The following is a 17,035-nucleotide window of genomic DNA, read 5'->3' on the forward strand; positions in this document are numbered from 1 at the left end:
TACCTGTCTCCTCTGTGTCCAGCGTTGCACTGGCAGAGTCCGCTGATATGGTCACACAAGCCTGAGTTCTGGCACAAACACGGCTGGCTGCAGCTGACACCATAGCTGCCAAATGCACATGGCTCTGCACACACTGGGCCCTGAATAGAGTACAGTCAAATATAATTTAACAGGTCACATACACATTAATTGTATACATTCACTAAAACCTTAAAGGGTATTAATGCATTTAATCATGACGAATACTCACACTAGATGAGCCAGTTAATAAACCGAGACATGAAGCAGGGGAGGATACAGAGATAACCCTAACCCTAATACAGCTGAATGTCTGCTAATGGAATACTTCACAAGGAGACGGACAACCCAGCCTGCAGGAGAGGATGGACCTCCAGCCTGCAGGAGAGGATGGACCTCCTGCAGGATAGGGGAAGAGGGGGGTGTGTGTTTGGGTCGTACCATCCAGCCTGGGGGGCAGGAGCACACCCCAGTCACGTGATGGCACGTTCCACCGTTTTGACAGGGACAACGCTGCTCACACTGGGCGCCATGGTTACCATCAGGACAGGGTTCACCACAGCTGAGGGAGAGAAGAAGAGAGGAGAGAGAGAGATAGAGAGAGAGATAGAGAGAGAGATAGAGAGAGAGATAGAGAGAGAGAGAGAGATAGAGAGGAGAAACAAGGTGAGAATGGTGCTGGTGAGACAGAATGTGTCTGTGTGTGTACGTGATAGTGTGTACATGTTAGTGTGTACATGTTGTTGTGTGTGTGTTCACCAGCACTCACGTGGGCCCAGTGTACCCTGGAGCACACACACACTGCCCGGTGTCGTGCCGGCACGTGGCTCCGTTCAGACAGCGGCACTCCAGCAGGCAGCCATTACCGTAGCGACCGGGCTGGCAGGTGTTCTCACAGCGCCAGCCCTGGTAGCCCTCTGTGCACACACACGCCCCCGTGATGGGGCTGCACTGGGCACCATGGCGACACTGGCAGCGGTTACTGCAGTGGGGGCCCCAGAGGCCCTGCTCACAGCCTGCAGCCACACACAGTCAGCATTATTAGACACCCTAACCCTAACCCTCTCAGCTCACTTACTAATGATGTCACTAATGATGTCACTGATCACGTCACTAACAATACGTGCGTTCGACATGGACTGTGGCTGCATGAAACGACCGGCGACAGTAGCCGCTTGCAGTCGGGGAGGGAGTTGAAAACGGCTCTGTGAAGTCGGACATTTCAGCTTCTCGTGGTTTGCTGCGTTGACGTCAGTCACGGCCGATTAAGCGCTGTGTGCTTACTTTACTCTATTTATAATTCAACGTACTCTTTCCGTTAGTGAAGAGGCGGAGAAAAACCTTTTCTTCAATTAATGTTTAATTCAATTCAACTGTTTGGTCCGGATTTGAGCATTGGCGAAACTGAAGGTGTCCAAATATTACAAAACACGTGTCAAAGTTGTCGTGTGTGAGTCTGGCCAATCATGAAATAGCTGTGTCGTCACTTGAACCCGTGCAGTTGCTCTTGAGAAAATGCGCTCGGCTACACAGCCGGCAGTTCTCGAATCGATCTCACGGTACTTTGATGGCAATGACATATCCTCAACGGCGTCTCAAGTTGGACAAAAAGTCTAACCAGAATTCACAGTTTCAAGTCAGCCGCCTGAAGCCTGCTGCAGCGCCGCATGAAGTCGGGTCATGTTGAACGCACCTAATGGGCTCTCACTCTCTCTCCCTCTCTCTCTCCCTCTCTCTCTCTCCATCTCCTTATCCAGTACCTGACCTCCACCCTGACCCGGGTTCCCAGGTTCACATCATAATGAAATCTGGTCAACAGCAGAAGGAACTGAAAAGCAATAATCTAAATTACGTCTCCAAGGACCTGTTTGACCCATAGCTGATGTCACGTATGGACACAGACACACACACATACCCTCTACCTCCCACTCTGAGGAACACCTGAGAGTGAGTGAGTGTGTGAGTGAGTGTGTGAGTGTGTGAGTGTGTGAGTGTGTGAGTGTGTGAGTGTGTGAGTGAGTGTGTGAGTGTGTGAGTGAATGAGTGTGTGAGTGTGTGAGTGTGTGAGTGAGTTTCTCACCGCTGGAGCAGTCCCTGCCCCCCCAGCCTGGCTCACACTGGCAGGTATCTGGAGAAACACAGCGGCCGTGAGCACACTCCTCTGTACACCTGGCTGTAGGACAGAACATCAATCCCACACACACATACACACACACACACACACACATACATACAGACACATACACACACAGAGAATCTTTTAATGATACATCTAGTATTTATCTTTTGTATTTATTTCTGATATATGATACATGATAATTACACCTGAACATGATAACTACATCGGAATATGATAACTACACCTGAACAGGAACATGGTAACTACACCTGAACAGGAACATGGTAACTACACTTGAACAGCAGCATGGTAACTACACCTGAACAGGAGCATGGTAACTACACCTGAACAGGAGCATGGTAACTACACCTTAACAGGAACATGGTAACTACACCTGAACAGGAACATGGTAACTACACCTGAACAGGAACATGGTAACTACACCTGAACAGGAACATGGTAACTACACCTGAACAGCAGCATGGTAACTACACCTGAACAGGAACATGGTACCTACACCTGAACAGGAACATGGTAACTACACCTGAACAGGAACATGGTAACTACACCTGAACAGGAGCATGGTAACTACACCTGAACAGGAACATGGTAACTACACCTGAACAGGAACATGGTAACTACACCTGAACAGAAACATGGTAACTACACCTGAACAGGAACATGGTAACTACACCTGAACAGGAGCATGGTAACTACACCTGAACAGGAACGTGGTAACTACACCTGATCAGGAACATTGTAACTAATTTCTTGGCTTCAATGAATAAAAGGAATATTTGTAAAGACATAAAAAGATTTGAGGACATGAACTCCAGCCATCAAAGGGTGTAGAACAGGGTTCATTTGTACATGCGTGCTTTTTGTTCCCAAACAGCATGATGGCAAACCAGTTCAGCCCTCAGCCCTGCACACATGAAGCCCTCTCCAGCATACATAGCCTTCCTTCAAAAACATGTGGTTTTCGAAATAGAAAAATCATTAAACTCTCTTTATCGTCCAACTTATTAAAAGAGAAACATAAAACAGACCTTTCCAATACAATTACACGCACACAAACACACACACACACACACAAACACACACACAAACACAGACTCTCTGTCTATCCTCCACTCTTTAAGTAAACTATAAACACAGAGGATAGTTGATGAATCATTAAATGCTGAATAGTTTAATCCTCCAGACTAGACTCAGGGCAGAGACTACCACACAAGAGGATGAAACCGCCAGACACCAACAATAAGTAACTCATTAATGGACGTCCTTTAATTCCTGTTGCTGTCTGAGTGTGCTGAACTGTTGCAGTCGGAGCTGAACTGGTCTGCTAATCCTCTCAGGTGAGCCTAAGGTGGATAAGAAGGATATTCACACCGTTCTAATTCCCGTTCTAATTACACAATAAAGTTGAGATGTTCCGTCCGTGTCTGTTTACAATGTGAAGACATCAATGGATGTTGTCTTCTGAGACCCCACAAAACAGTTTTAAGTTACTTTTAAGATGCACAATTCAGAGCTAGGAGTTCTGAAAAGTGGAAGAGACAGTGAGGAACAGAAATCCCTCTAAGTCTGTTTATATTCTGGTCTCTGCGATAAAAAATCTGTTCTCTTCTTCTCCAAAATTGTTACAGCCGACACTACATCAATATCATATTATAATATTGGTTCTCATAAAGTTCTGAGACTAACTAGTATTACTGTAAATTAAAAGTACCATAGTGAAATGAACCCCAACCCTAACCTCAGGGTAATCACCCTAACCCCAGTGTGATTATCCCAGGGAATTCATTTATACAGCCCTGGCTCCTTAACCTCCCCCAGTAACCAGGCCCCTCCCCCAGTAACCACAACCCTCCCCGGTAACCAGGCCCCTCCCCCAGTAACCAGGCCCCTCCACCGGTAGCAACAGTAAACCCCTGAGGCCCTGTTATCCACTTCCACTACAGGAGAGAGACAACAGGGTCCTGAACACATCAAGTCTCATTAGATTTGTTCTTCTACAACTTACGATAACATCAAAAAACATTCCTCTATCATGCCTCATCCTCCTTCTCCCTTCATCCTCCTCCCCTTCCATCCTCTTTCTCTTCTCATCTTCCTTCGTCCCCCCCCCCTCCTTGCCTTTAAGGCATGCTTACAATAGACTTCAGTCCTTTCATCACCATTCATCTTCTCAATGAATCTTTAGATGCATGGTTGAATAACCAGGACACCACTAACCCAGAAGACACAAGGAACTGAGTGCCTCTGTGAGCTCTACACACTAACCCTAACCACACAGTATTTAGCATATACACTATATACACTAACACTGAGATACAGTATATAGCATATACACTATATACACTAACACTGAGATACAGTATATAGCGTATACAGTATATATACTAACACCGAGATACAGTATATAGCAGGGATGGATTGGGAGTAAAAATAGGCCCTGGACTTATCCAGACTGGCCCACCAGAACCGGCCCCCGCATACGCCACCACAGCTGCCCTGCCAATGCATCCACAGCAGGGGTGGTTCTACACGGGGGCCTACAGGGGCCAGTGCCCCTGTAAAAAGCCAATTCATTTGACGTTCATTTGGAAGACGTTCATTTGGAATAGACCAACCGGCCTTGGGGGAAGGGGGGCCGGCCAACCATGTCGTACAGCCACATCAACCATGGTCTAACAATGAGGGAGGGCAAAGAGTACAGCCACATCTGAGCAGGCACACTCTAGCATCCATCATCCGGACTTTCTGAAATGAGAATAGGTAAGAAATCTACTCTCACTCGAAAATTGCAGTAGGCCTACTGCATATCAATACAGTACTCAATGAATACAGTAGTACAGTATTGCCTGTGGACTGTTCTTTTTCACCAAAACTCTAAACACATTGTTATTTTTAAAACACATTCTGCACTCTAATGCACATGTCATCCATACTGGTAAACACAAATGGCAAAAATCTAATACAAATAGAGAAAACATGTCATTGACTAAACACAACCACTCAAAATTGATTTCACTTGTTTCAAATGATGTGACACAACCAATATAAGCCAGTTCAAAGAGCAAACAGCTTGTTGAAGGTGGGAAAATATTGCTTGTGATGTTGACAAAGTGCTCTGGCCTAACCCAGCCCAAAGACAAGAAGAAGCTCATTGATCACATGTTTACTCCTTTGATTTGTGTCCCTTTTACTGTAGTATTGTATACTGTAGTACAGTGCATTGTAGGCTGTATACTGTACAATGAACAAATTGTATGGCCCTGAACATTGTGCTTTCCATTTGTTACAGTAACAGTACTGACTGCTCAATAGATTTTGACTGGTTACAGGTTCATATCAACAAAGAACAAGAGTGAGTTGTGAGAAGTGAGATGCAAGGTACAGTACAGGGGTACAAGTAGGAGAAAGAGCAAAAAAATTGCAAAGATCAAAGCAGAGTAGTCATTTCTGATCAATTTCAAGCTACTATGATGGAACATGTCTTTGTTCGACACTGACGGATAAATAGGAATTCTTTTTGAGATTATGTAAAAATTACATCTCCTTGAGAACTATATGTTTTAAACAATGTGTTTTCTATTTTTTGGTGTACTGACTGCTTGATAATGTACATCATTTTGATCACTTTGTTTATGATTTGAGAGCAGTGTTTGATTTTGAGCACAGGTAAATCTGTTTTGAGGCGAAAGTTTCATTTTGCAAGAGGATTCAGAGGTTTTGTAAATAGTGCTTGAAGATTAGGTTTTGTGTTTACAGTTTTGAGAAAGTGGGTGACTGTTTCAAGAAATGTGTTTTAGCAATTGTGAAAAACTGTAATGTAACTGTATACAGTATACAGTAAATGATTCTGTTGTTTTGTATGTAGACCACTGGATGGGCAACTTTGTGTTGGTTGGGATGTGCACTGTGTACATAGTTTTTGTGGGAAAAATACAATATATTTGTTACCGTGTATTTGTGTGTTCTGGGTATTAAAAAAACAATAATCTCAAATATTTTACAACACACTTATGTATGTACTGTATGTGGTCCAGTAAGTGTAACACTGAACAAAAGGCCTAAATCACTATGATAAATGAAGAAAAAGTGTTTTCCATTCATCATAGTGTACATTAAGCACATCAGTGTTCAAATGATTCTTATAAATATCTATTCATATGATTGTTTGTGTGTGTCATTTGAAAACAAAATACATTGTTGAGATTAAATAACATTGTTTTGAGTGTAAAGTTTAATTTTGCAGGAGAAGTGAGGGGTTTTACCCATTGTGTGCGTTTTTTGATTTGTGTGTAGAGTTCTGAGAGTATGAGGTATTCATTCAACCAGTCGAGAAAAGCTGTAAAGGGACATGGGCAGGTGACTAGAGGTGTTGTGTAGTCTTGGATGAGATGAACAGCAACACTTAGTGTAGTCTTGGATGAGATGTACAGCAACACTTAGTGTAATCTTGGATGAGATGAACAGCAACACTTAGTGTAGTCTTGGATGAGATGAACAGCAACACTTAGTGTAGTCTTGGATGAGATGAACAGCAACACTTAGTGTAGTTTAGGATGAGATGAACAGCAACACTTAATGTAGTTTAGGATGAGATGAACAGCAACACTTAATGTAGTCTTGGATGAGATGAACAGCAACACTTAATGTAGTCTTGGATGAGATGTACAGCAACACTTAGTGTAGTTTAGGATGAGATGAACAGCAACACTCACGAACACACAGCTCTCCACTTTCGTAGAAGCCGGGGCAACACTGGGAGCGGCGTCGGTACATGGTCCTCACGCCCCGCCGGTACGCTGTCTTGTAACTGGTCCTGTCACACACAGATACACACACAAACACGCATGTTCCCAAGCACACCCAAACACAGAAACCTTGTTGATCTACTGTACTTCATACATCACTAAACACCTTGTTGATCTACTGTACTTCATACATCACTAAACACCTTGTTGATCTACTGTACTTCATACATCACTAAACACCTTGTTGATCTACTGTACTTCATACATCACTAAACACCTTGTTGATCTACTGTACTTCATACATCACTAAACACCTTGTTGATCTACTGTACTTCATACATCACTAAACACCTTGTTGATCTACTGTACTTCATACATCACTAAACACCTTGTTAGAACATCAGTAGAGTCAAGATTGTCATGGTCTTCTGAGGTTCTTCACAAACCATTTCTCACCACATAAAACAAACACCACATATGAATTTCAATAACCACATGGTGTGTGTGTCCTGACCTGTGTCTGGTGCACTTGAACCAGGTGAGGATGTCAGTGCAGCGAGTGTAGTAGACCTGGTCAAACGGGTGGGAGTAGGACTCCTGCACCGTCACTGCATAGCTGGGAGGGGAGCAGAGGAGAGGAAGAGGAGGGCAGGAGAGTGAAAGGAGGAGAGGACAAGGAAAAGAAAACAGGGAGGAAAGAGAAGGGAAGGAGGAGAGAGAGGGGAGGGAGGAGAGAGAGGGGAGGGCAGCACAAGGAGGATTCATACTTAATAAAGCAATAAATGTTTTTATTTATTGTTGAGGCAATGTTTGGTAAACATATTAGTAAAAGGTGCATTAATAAATAAGTGTTATAAAAGATAGGCATTCTTTTAAAAGTTTGTCTTTAAACTGGCTTTTTAAAAGTATATTGGGGTGCTCTTTGTTGATCAGGTAGAAGTTTGAAATGTATTTTTGCATTTAGAAAGAGACAACTTTTGCACACATGCAGCCTGTCACATATTAATGACAGCACAGCTTTAATTCATTATTGAGATTATTTCTCCATAATCATACAAAATCCACCAGCTCCTGTTCATCACCACATAATGAGAATGTTGATCCCCAATCCAACCACTTGAGTCTTCCTCCATGATCCTCACCACTCAGACTGGCATAAACACTTGATGTTAAACAGCTTAAGATCTACAGCCTCTTTAAAATCCAAGGGAGTAAACGCTCCCAGTTTTACTTCTGGTTGACTGTGATTTATGGGCGCTGGTTGTCAGTGTGTTAATAGGGGAGAGCCTGGAGTGGTTGAACATCCTCCCTGGACTGTCCCTGATCTGTACCTGGCGCGTCCCACTTTACTGACCTCTCCCATTGGCTGCACACGTTAGGGTCATCCGGGTTGAGGGTCCAGGCACCCCAGCTGAACACAAGCAGGCTGAGAAGACCCGCCCAGGCACAGTGGCACCATCCACCTGCTGCCATACCTCAACTTTCAACTTTCAACTTTCTTCATCGACTATGGTTGCCCATTTAGGCTCTGGAAGAAAACACAATTGCAATATTAACTTAACTGTGGAAAATAACATACTACGGCACGTCTGTATCCTATCAAGACGGATTCTCCCACTGTGATCGCAGCTCCCATCTCCCAGTGGCCCTGTCTGTAACAGGGACTGCTCCATCTCCCAGTGGCCCTGTCTGTAACAGGGACTGCTCCATCTCCCAGTGGCCCTGTCTGTAACAGGGACTGCTCCATCTCCCAATGGCCCTGTCTGTAACAGGGACTGCTCCATCTCCCAGTGGCCCTGTCTGTAACAGGGACTGCTCCATCTCCCAGTGGCCCTGTCTGTAACAGGGACTGCTCCATCTCCCAGTGGCCCTGTCTGTAACAGGGACTGCTCCATCTCCCAGTGGCCCTGTCTGTAACAGGGACTGCTCCATCTCCCAGTGGCCCTGTCTGTAACAGGGACTGCTCCATCTCCCAGTGGCCCTGTCTGTAACAGGGACTGCTCCATCTCCCAGTGGCCCTGTCTGTAACAGGGACTGCTCCATCTCCCAGTGGCCCTGTCTGTAACAGGTACTGCTCCATCTCCCAGTGGCCCTGTCTGTAACAGGGACTGCTCCATCTCCCAGTGGCCCTGTCTGTAACAGGGACTGCTCCATCTCCCAGTGGCCCTGTCTGTAACAGGGACTGCTCCATCTCCCAGTGGCCCTGTCTGTAACAGGGACTGCTCCATCTCCCAGTGGCCCTGTCTGTAACAGGTACTGCTCCATCTCCCAGTGGCCCTGTCTGTAACAGGGACTGCTCCATCTCCCAGTGGCCCTGTCTGTAACAGGGACTGCTCCGGGGTCATTCAGTGACTGAACTACAGAAGCAACAAGAGATGCAGAAAGTACAAGCTTTGTCTAGTTTTTCTCGAGGAGAATCGACTAAAAGCTTCTGAGTGGGGGAGAGAGAGAGAGAGAGAGAGAGAGAGAGAGAGAGAGAGAGAGAGAGAGAGAGAGAGAGAGAGAGAGAGAGAGAGAGAGAGAGAGAGAGAGAGAGAGAGAAAGAGAGAGAGAGAGATGTGTGAGAGAGAGAGAGAAATGAAAGAGAGAGAGAGAAATACAAGAGAGAGAGAGAAAGCTGAACATCCCTGCCCTACAGCACCCCAGACCAAGTGACAGAGTGACAGGCCAGTGAGGGAATCATCAAAAGGACTAACTCAGCTGTGTTCTCAGCAATAATGGGTTTCATCCACATTAAAATAAAGACACCATGTCACACTCAACAGGTTTCTTACAGTTGCTGTGGAATATTACCCTTCTATCCCTCTGCTGAAACCCCCTCAGCCCACTCGGTCATGCTGCCTGCAGGTCTAATGTATCACCCTAACCCTAATGTATCACCTTTACTAACTAATGTATCTAGTAAATAGCTCCAGCGCTCTCCTATGCAACCCTGTCCCCTACGTGCTGAGGCATTGGTAGGGGGAACCAAGTTTACAACCTTCCAGATTCACTTTAATAAACAAATATACCAAACTAAGCTTGAAAAAGACTATCATGATTAGATATCACCCATCCATCAGCTCTCCAGAATCATCGCGCTCAATACCCCTGAACATGAATACGCATGAGGGCGTTCTGCATCTGCATGGTGCAGCAGTCCCTCTGATAGATATTAAGACACTCTGCAGAAACACAACAAGACGACACAAACACAAAATGACAAGTAGAAGTACAATAGCAAAGACTACAGGAGTGAAGACTGACCATTTGGTACTATTGGTTCTGTAGCTTCAGTCACTGACCACAGACTACAGCACAAGTACTAACTAACATGGCACTGGCAAGACACATAAGTGCATACCTGTGCTGTCCAACTCTAAACTTAGGCAGCATGTCCTGTTGTCATGTACCACACACATGCAGTGTTCTAGAAGTGGGAAGTCTGTCATGGCAGATAAAGTAATGTAAGAACTCTATATTAATGTATAACTCTATATAGTTCTATATTTACATTTAGTCCTTTAGCAGACGCTCTAATCCAGAGCGACAGGGACATTCCCCCGAGGCAAGTAGGGCTAAGTGCCTTGCCCAGGGACACATATTACTATATAGCATATTACCATATAGCTCTATGTTACTATATAGTTCTATATTACTATATAGTTCTATATTACTATATATCTTTATTTGACTATTCTGCTCGATATGAGAATTCCATATTTGATGCCAAATTGGATTGATATCATATTGACAGAGCTGAACCATGTAATCAGGATGGGTTATTACTATTTGTAAGGAGATTTAGGAGTCTTCCTGTTGAGAAGGCTGACTCTGGGATGCAGTGACAAAGGGTCATTCAACCAGAAGCTTCCACCTCAGAGATGAAGCTAAGTGACTGTGTGTGTGCTAACCCTAACCCTACATTTCATCTCAGCACCCTTAAAAATAATAATAATAAAAAATTCAAATTGTTATTGTTTATTATCATTTGATGCTGGTAGTTCATGAAGAAAGGGACATCCTTAGTTTTTTCATTCATTCAAAATTTTGCATAATAATACATGAATGTATTAATTGTTATCCAGTGAAATTAGGGATTTATTAGCAAGGGGGACGCTCTTATCCAGAGCGACTTACAGTAAGTACAGGGACATTCCCCCGAGGCAAGTTGGATGAAGTGCCTTGCCCAAGGACACAACGTCAACTGACTCGGCCTGGAATGGAACTGGCGACCTTCAGATTACTAGCCCGATACCCTAACCGCTCAGCCACCTTACTCCCCCATACTTCTTGATCTCCTGTTGTAATAACTGAGGGACTTGTGGAGCCATGAGGCCCAGGCTTGGTGCTGGAGAATCCTGCAGGGCAAGAAGGAAGATCAGTCCTGTTAGCTGCCAGTCACACAGCCCCAGGGGAAGTCCAGCTAATCTCTCAGACCAACTAAGTCAATAACAGATCTGTCTGCATTAACGTGACCCAGGTAGAGGGTCTAAAGCAAGGCTGCCACAGTGTCTTCTGAAAAGAGAAAAACTATTATAATACAAAACAGTTACTTTGGCCCTGCAGCCGAATAATACTGTCATAATGGATAGTGAACGTTCTTTACAGTTCTGTGATAAAGGTTGATGACTCAAGTCAAGGAACAAATTCAAGTAATGGTTAGTCCTTCAGCTAGCGGTTCAGAGGTTAATTATGGAGCTGATAGCTAAACCAGCCACCGCTTGTAATACTAATAAACCACTCTTCTTCCATCAGGCTACAAGCCAAACCAACTGCTCTGATGACAGCTAGTAGATTTCATGAAACAGTTTGACACACTGACAATTTAGTACTCTGTCTCAGAGAATGACTTCTAACATCACTCAGATAAATGTACTATTCCTAAACTAGATCCCAGGAAAACTTTTAATGCTCTTATGGAAATGCCCTTCAGAACCCCTTTCCACTCTTTTGCCTTTCCATTTAGAAACAGTTCCAGTTAAAGCATTTCTAATCTAATGTCAACATATCTAAATTAATAAGCTTTACAAAAATGCATGCTGGGTGGGTGCTGAAGTAAGAAGGTGCTGAAGTTATTTACATCAAATTCATATCCTGATTGATGCTGAGGGCAAAGGTTTTCTCTAATATCTCAGTGGTTTTAAAGTTGGCTTTTTTAGAGTTCATGTTTGACACACAAATCTTGTGATAGTTGGTTGGTTTTCATCATTTACTGAATGCACACTTTATATGAAGTCATGAGCATATCAATCAGTGTTTAAACATTTATGAACGCTCATGTCAATATTCAATATTTAAGTGACATATCAGATTACTAACGTTCTGCATTTTCCTCGTATACTGTTAAACACTGTATTTGATAACGACCATTGACCAACAACGGTGACACCTTAACCTCGACTGAACCCCAACTGAAGCTCTCAGGAGACTTATGAAATCTGTAGATCGTTAATACTGATTATACTGGGCCAAAATGTACTGTTCATACTGGGCCAAAATGTCATTTGGAGAGAGAACAAACACAACTCTGCTAAAGTGCTATATGATTCACAATAACATAATAAATTCCTGTAAGATTACATTGCCAATCACATTCAATCTAATTTCCACATGTGAAGTGTTGTAGGGAAAAGATAAGCAGAACACCATTTAAAACTCTACTCCCCACTCTACTCCCCACATTCTATTTTAATTCAGCCAGGTGCAAATGAAGGGTTATAAATGTATCGCTGTATTGTTTTAAAAACCCTGAGGTCCATCTGACCCGCGAACATTGGGTGTGTAACACAACTATGAACACAAGGGTCAACCAGGCCTGCATGATCTTCTCCCTCCTGCCCGTGGCTCATGGATGTTATTCGTGAAGAACGGTCCATCCTTCGGGCAGCTGAGGGGAAATGGCGCAAGTCCAAAGACTGTCTGGACCTTGATAAGTATCACTCCCTCCCTGCATCCTTCTCTGCTGGTAATAACTGGTGCTAAAACCCACTACCTCCTGAACAAAATTTACTCTGCCTCAAACCCCCACAAACTTTTCTCTACCTTCTCCACCCTTCTTAACCCACCTCCCCCCCCCTTCCACCCTAACAGCAGATGACTTCTCCTTCTTTGAGAAAGAAGTCACTGACATTAGCAGTCGGTTCCCTGAACCCACCTTTCCTACCCACTCACCCTCTATGACTGACCCAACTAAATGTCTAAACTCTTTCTCTCCCCTGTCCGAGTCAGAGGTCTCTGACCTCATTCTCTCTCATCGCCCCACCTCCTGTCCCCTTGATCCAGTCCCCTCTCTTTCAAACCATCTCTCCCTCCATCATAACTTATATTCTTATTATTCTTATGTTCTCAACTCTTCTCGTCGCCGTCCTCCAGAACTACAGACCAGTATCACTGCTACCCTTCTTTTAAAAAACAATTGAACGAGCTGTATCTAACCAACTGGCAAACTTTCTCTCTCAGTACAACCTGCTTGACCCCAACCAAACGAGCTTCAAGACTGGCCACTCCACAGACACTGCCCTCCTGTTAGTCACCACTGCCTTCCAGTCTGCCAGAGCGGCTTCAAGGTCATCCGTCATCATTCTGCTGGACTTTTCTGCAGCGTTTGATGCGGTTAACCATCAAATCCTGTTTGCTAGACTTTCTGAAATGGGCATCACTGGCACTGCACTTCAGTGGATCTCATCCTATCTGTCGGGAAGATCCTACCAGGTCTCCTGGGGAGGCAAAGTGTTGGGCCCCCACCAGCTCTGCACTGGTGTCTCCCTGTACAGGGAGAAGAGGAGGGGTTCTCATCATCCCGGCCAAGCCCTCCATCTCCCACGATCTCTCAATCACCCTGGGATCTGCGACGGTGACCCCTTCATCCTCTGCCAGGAACCTCAGGGTTCCCATGGATGACAAGCTTTCCCTCACAGCCCACATTGCTGCAGTCTCCCGGTCGTGTAGATTCACCCTCTACAACATCCGGAAGATCAGGAAATACCTGTCAGAGCATTCCACCCAGCTGCTAGTCCAAGCACTTGTCCTCTCCAAGTTAGACTACTGCAACCCGCTGCTCACCCGTCTCCCAGCATGCGCAACCCGCCCTCTCCAGGGGATTCCAAACGAAGCAGTCCGTCTGGTCTTCAACCTTCCCAGACACTCCCATGTTACCCCGCTCCTCATCTCCCTTCACTGGCTACCCATCACGGCCCGTATCAGATTCAAGACCCTGGTACTGACCTTCTGAGCGGTGAACGGGACTGCACCCGACCACATCAAGTCTCTCCTCCAGCCTTACACCACCACCCGCCACCTACGGTCTTCTTCTGACAACCATCCAGTGGTCCCACCGCTCAAGAGCACCCGGTCCCAACACAAGCTCTTCTTCCCAACTTCAACAAAAGGCTTGAGACGCACTTGTTCCAGGAGTACAATGGTACTTAAGAATGATTTGCTGGACCTGATGCTAGTTTCCTACAGGAACACAATGACTCTTATTGAAAGACTTGTTGCTCTTGTTGGTTAGATGTAACAGATTTCAATTATTGTACTCCCTGTGAAATATTTAACTGTTGATTACTTTTCTACAGGTACACTCTTGCACTTTTTGAGGTTAATGTTGTTTAATTGTAACTTGTTTAACTACATGCTCTTATGGTTCTTCTCTTTGGCACTTGTTTGGTTTTTCACAATGTATGCTTCATGTTTTGGCTGCCCGCAATGTTTGGGGCTATCTAGTTGTTATGATCAGTGACCTATGCACTTTTGAAAAGCTCTCTCTTGGAAGTTGCTTTGGATAAAAGCATCTGCTAAATGAATAAATGTTAATGTAATGTAATGTAATGTTAAAAGTAGCCTGAATAACCTGATGCCTCATCAAAGCTGTAACATCCTGATGCTTCCACTAGCAAGCTACCATGTCAGGTTACATCCTCCATGACAGCTGACAGCTCAACCCTACCCTGCCTGCTGCTTCTCCTGGGGTCTGGTCCAGGCCTCGACTGGTCCTCTCTCTCACCCTAACCCACCCTGCCTGCTACTGCTGCTGCTGCTTCTGGGGTCTGGTCCAGGTCTGGACTGGTCCTGTCTCTCACCCTAACCCACCCTGCCTGCTGCTGCTACTGCTACTGCTGCTTCTGGGGTCTGGTCCAGGTCTGGTCCTCTGTGCTCTGAGTGGGTCTGACCCCAGGAGGCATTCAGACGTCGTAATGGGCTTGTTTGGTCTTCACCCTGTCCTGGCTAATGCATCACCACAGGGCCTCACTTCACTCTTCATTTTGCTTTTATACCCCCCCCCCCCTCTCTGTCTCTCTCTCACACTCCACTTTCTCCTTTGTGTATAAAATGTCTGCTAGCGGCTAAAGTCCTTTAATAGTGTCTCCTTTTCACAACAGTCGTTTGAATTTTTTTATGAGTTAACTTGTTTTTGCGTCGGTATATGAATACCATGTCCTGCTCCCTAACCATGTCCCTGCATCAGTGGACATATTAATGGGGGAATTACAACTGTGGATCATTATTACATAGAAGCATAATTCACACGCCCGCTGTTCAGGACAGAAGACTTCAGTAGCTGTGAGGCCGTCAAGCAGAAACTAAACTGGTAATGTTCCAAGGTTCCAGAATATCCAGAGATGTAAATAAACAAGCAATTACACACAGCCTTGATTTACCTGCAGAAGTTATTGGCCGGGTTTCCCAGATTCGTTAAGAAGCTCTTAACGCCAAGAGCGTCTTAAAAACGTTCTAAGGGCGCTCTCGAACGCTCTTAGAACGTTCTTAAGAAGATCTTAGCGTTAAGAGCTTCTTAACGAATCTGGGAAACCCGGCCATTATCATTAAGAGTCTTGAGTCGGTGAAAAGAAAATTATTTATAATTCTGAAAATGCATTTGAATGATTTTAAACAGGAGTGGGTGCTGGATAAAATGAAATATTTCCAACACCAACTTGCTAATCGCAGAAAGGACTCGAACCCCCTCTTGAAAAATAAACGGCACTATTGAAGAGCTTCACAGTCATCCATACCCGAGTCACTATGACTGCATACAGAACCGACCTTCCTTCACTGCATAGCAAACTCAAACGCGCTAATCTGTCCTCGCTTTAGCGTTTATTCATAATTCTCTGGCCAACATATCCATCTAGCGGCGAAGTTATCAGTTTGATACCATGCAACAACAACTTTTTTTTAACAAACCAGGGTCCTTAAATGCCGCCGGCCAGACGCAACAACGGCCACAGAATCAATACCAATTCCATTCTTGTAAACAATGTGCCTTATCCACGCTGAAGTGGGTCAGAAGCACAAACAATAACGATGACTATCAAATGTAGCCTAATTAACAGCAAATCCCCTTGTAGCTTCCGGGCAGGTCACCCACATATTGGCGAGTGATTTCCCACAGTAAAAATAAACACATTTGGTCACACAAGCTAGACCAAAAGTACCATAACACCAAAATATCAATTTGTTAAAGTAAGTGATTACAGCGTTGAACTGTAGCCTACATTTAAGTATTGTAAATAATGTATGACTAACAACGCATGATTTGCAATCTTACTCATCTAACCAAATAAGTAGCCTAATAAGAAAAATAAATGTTAAGTTATTTCAGTTATGATCATATGATGAACACTGTAATAGGTCCCCATACAAAACACTACAGAGAATGATTCTATAGAATTCGTAATTTCATGTTGGGTTCAATATCATGATTTTAGAGTTTCAGCTAATTAATGAAATTAATACTACATAAATACCGCAGTGTTAACAGGTTAATTATAATGTAAAACAAAACATTTTGCAGTAAAAGAAATGTAGGCTTCGTGAATGCTTGCCTATACCTGTTCGGGACACTCTTCAGTCCAGCCTGGCCACACTTCTCTCCACGGTGTCTGGAATCAAAGACTGGTCTTGGTTTCAAAAGTTAGTTGACCTATGTTTCTATGCTATAGAGAACGGGACATTTATTATTAAACAAAAATCATAATCGTTGCTCGTCGGTCTTGTTCACTCCTCTGTCCGCGCGGTCAGTGTTTATGAACACTCACGCGCGGCTGGTTAAAGAAGGCAACTCCTGACGTCATGAGCGCTCATAACTAGCAGATTTTCAGAAGGCACCTCTCGCACCAAAGGCGTATTGGTCGATTTCCCCACGGCGCTC

At 44.4% G+C, this 17,035-nt stretch overlaps 1 protein-coding gene across 1 annotated transcript in view; it reads right to left on the reverse strand.

The window, feature by feature from the left end:
• Positions 1 to 16,885, reverse strand: part of LOC124481759 (multiple epidermal growth factor-like domains protein 11) — a 35,987-nt gene extending 19,102 nt beyond the window's left edge. The window contains exons 1-8 of the mRNA XM_047041957.1: positions 16,716 to 16,885; positions 8,258 to 8,431; positions 7,418 to 7,519; positions 6,871 to 6,971; positions 2,099 to 2,191; positions 788 to 1,034; positions 460 to 580; positions 4 to 140 (exon numbers count right to left, since the gene is read on the reverse strand). Coding sequence (XP_046897913.1) covers positions 4 to 140; positions 460 to 580; positions 788 to 1,034; positions 2,099 to 2,191; positions 6,871 to 6,971; positions 7,418 to 7,519; positions 8,258 to 8,376 — 920 coding nt within the window. The 5' untranslated portion in view covers positions 8,377 to 8,431; positions 16,716 to 16,885. The remainder of the gene's footprint in view (positions 1 to 3; positions 141 to 459; positions 581 to 787; positions 1,035 to 2,098; positions 2,192 to 6,870; positions 6,972 to 7,417; positions 7,520 to 8,257; positions 8,432 to 16,715) is intronic.
• Between the last annotated feature and the right edge of the window lie 150 nt (positions 16,886 to 17,035).

The sequence above is a fragment of the Hypomesus transpacificus genome, chromosome 19 (genome assembly GCF_021917145.1).
Source record: "Hypomesus transpacificus isolate Combined female chromosome 19, fHypTra1, whole genome shotgun sequence".
NCBI classification, from domain to species: domain Eukaryota; kingdom Metazoa; phylum Chordata; class Actinopteri; order Osmeriformes; family Osmeridae; genus Hypomesus; species Hypomesus transpacificus.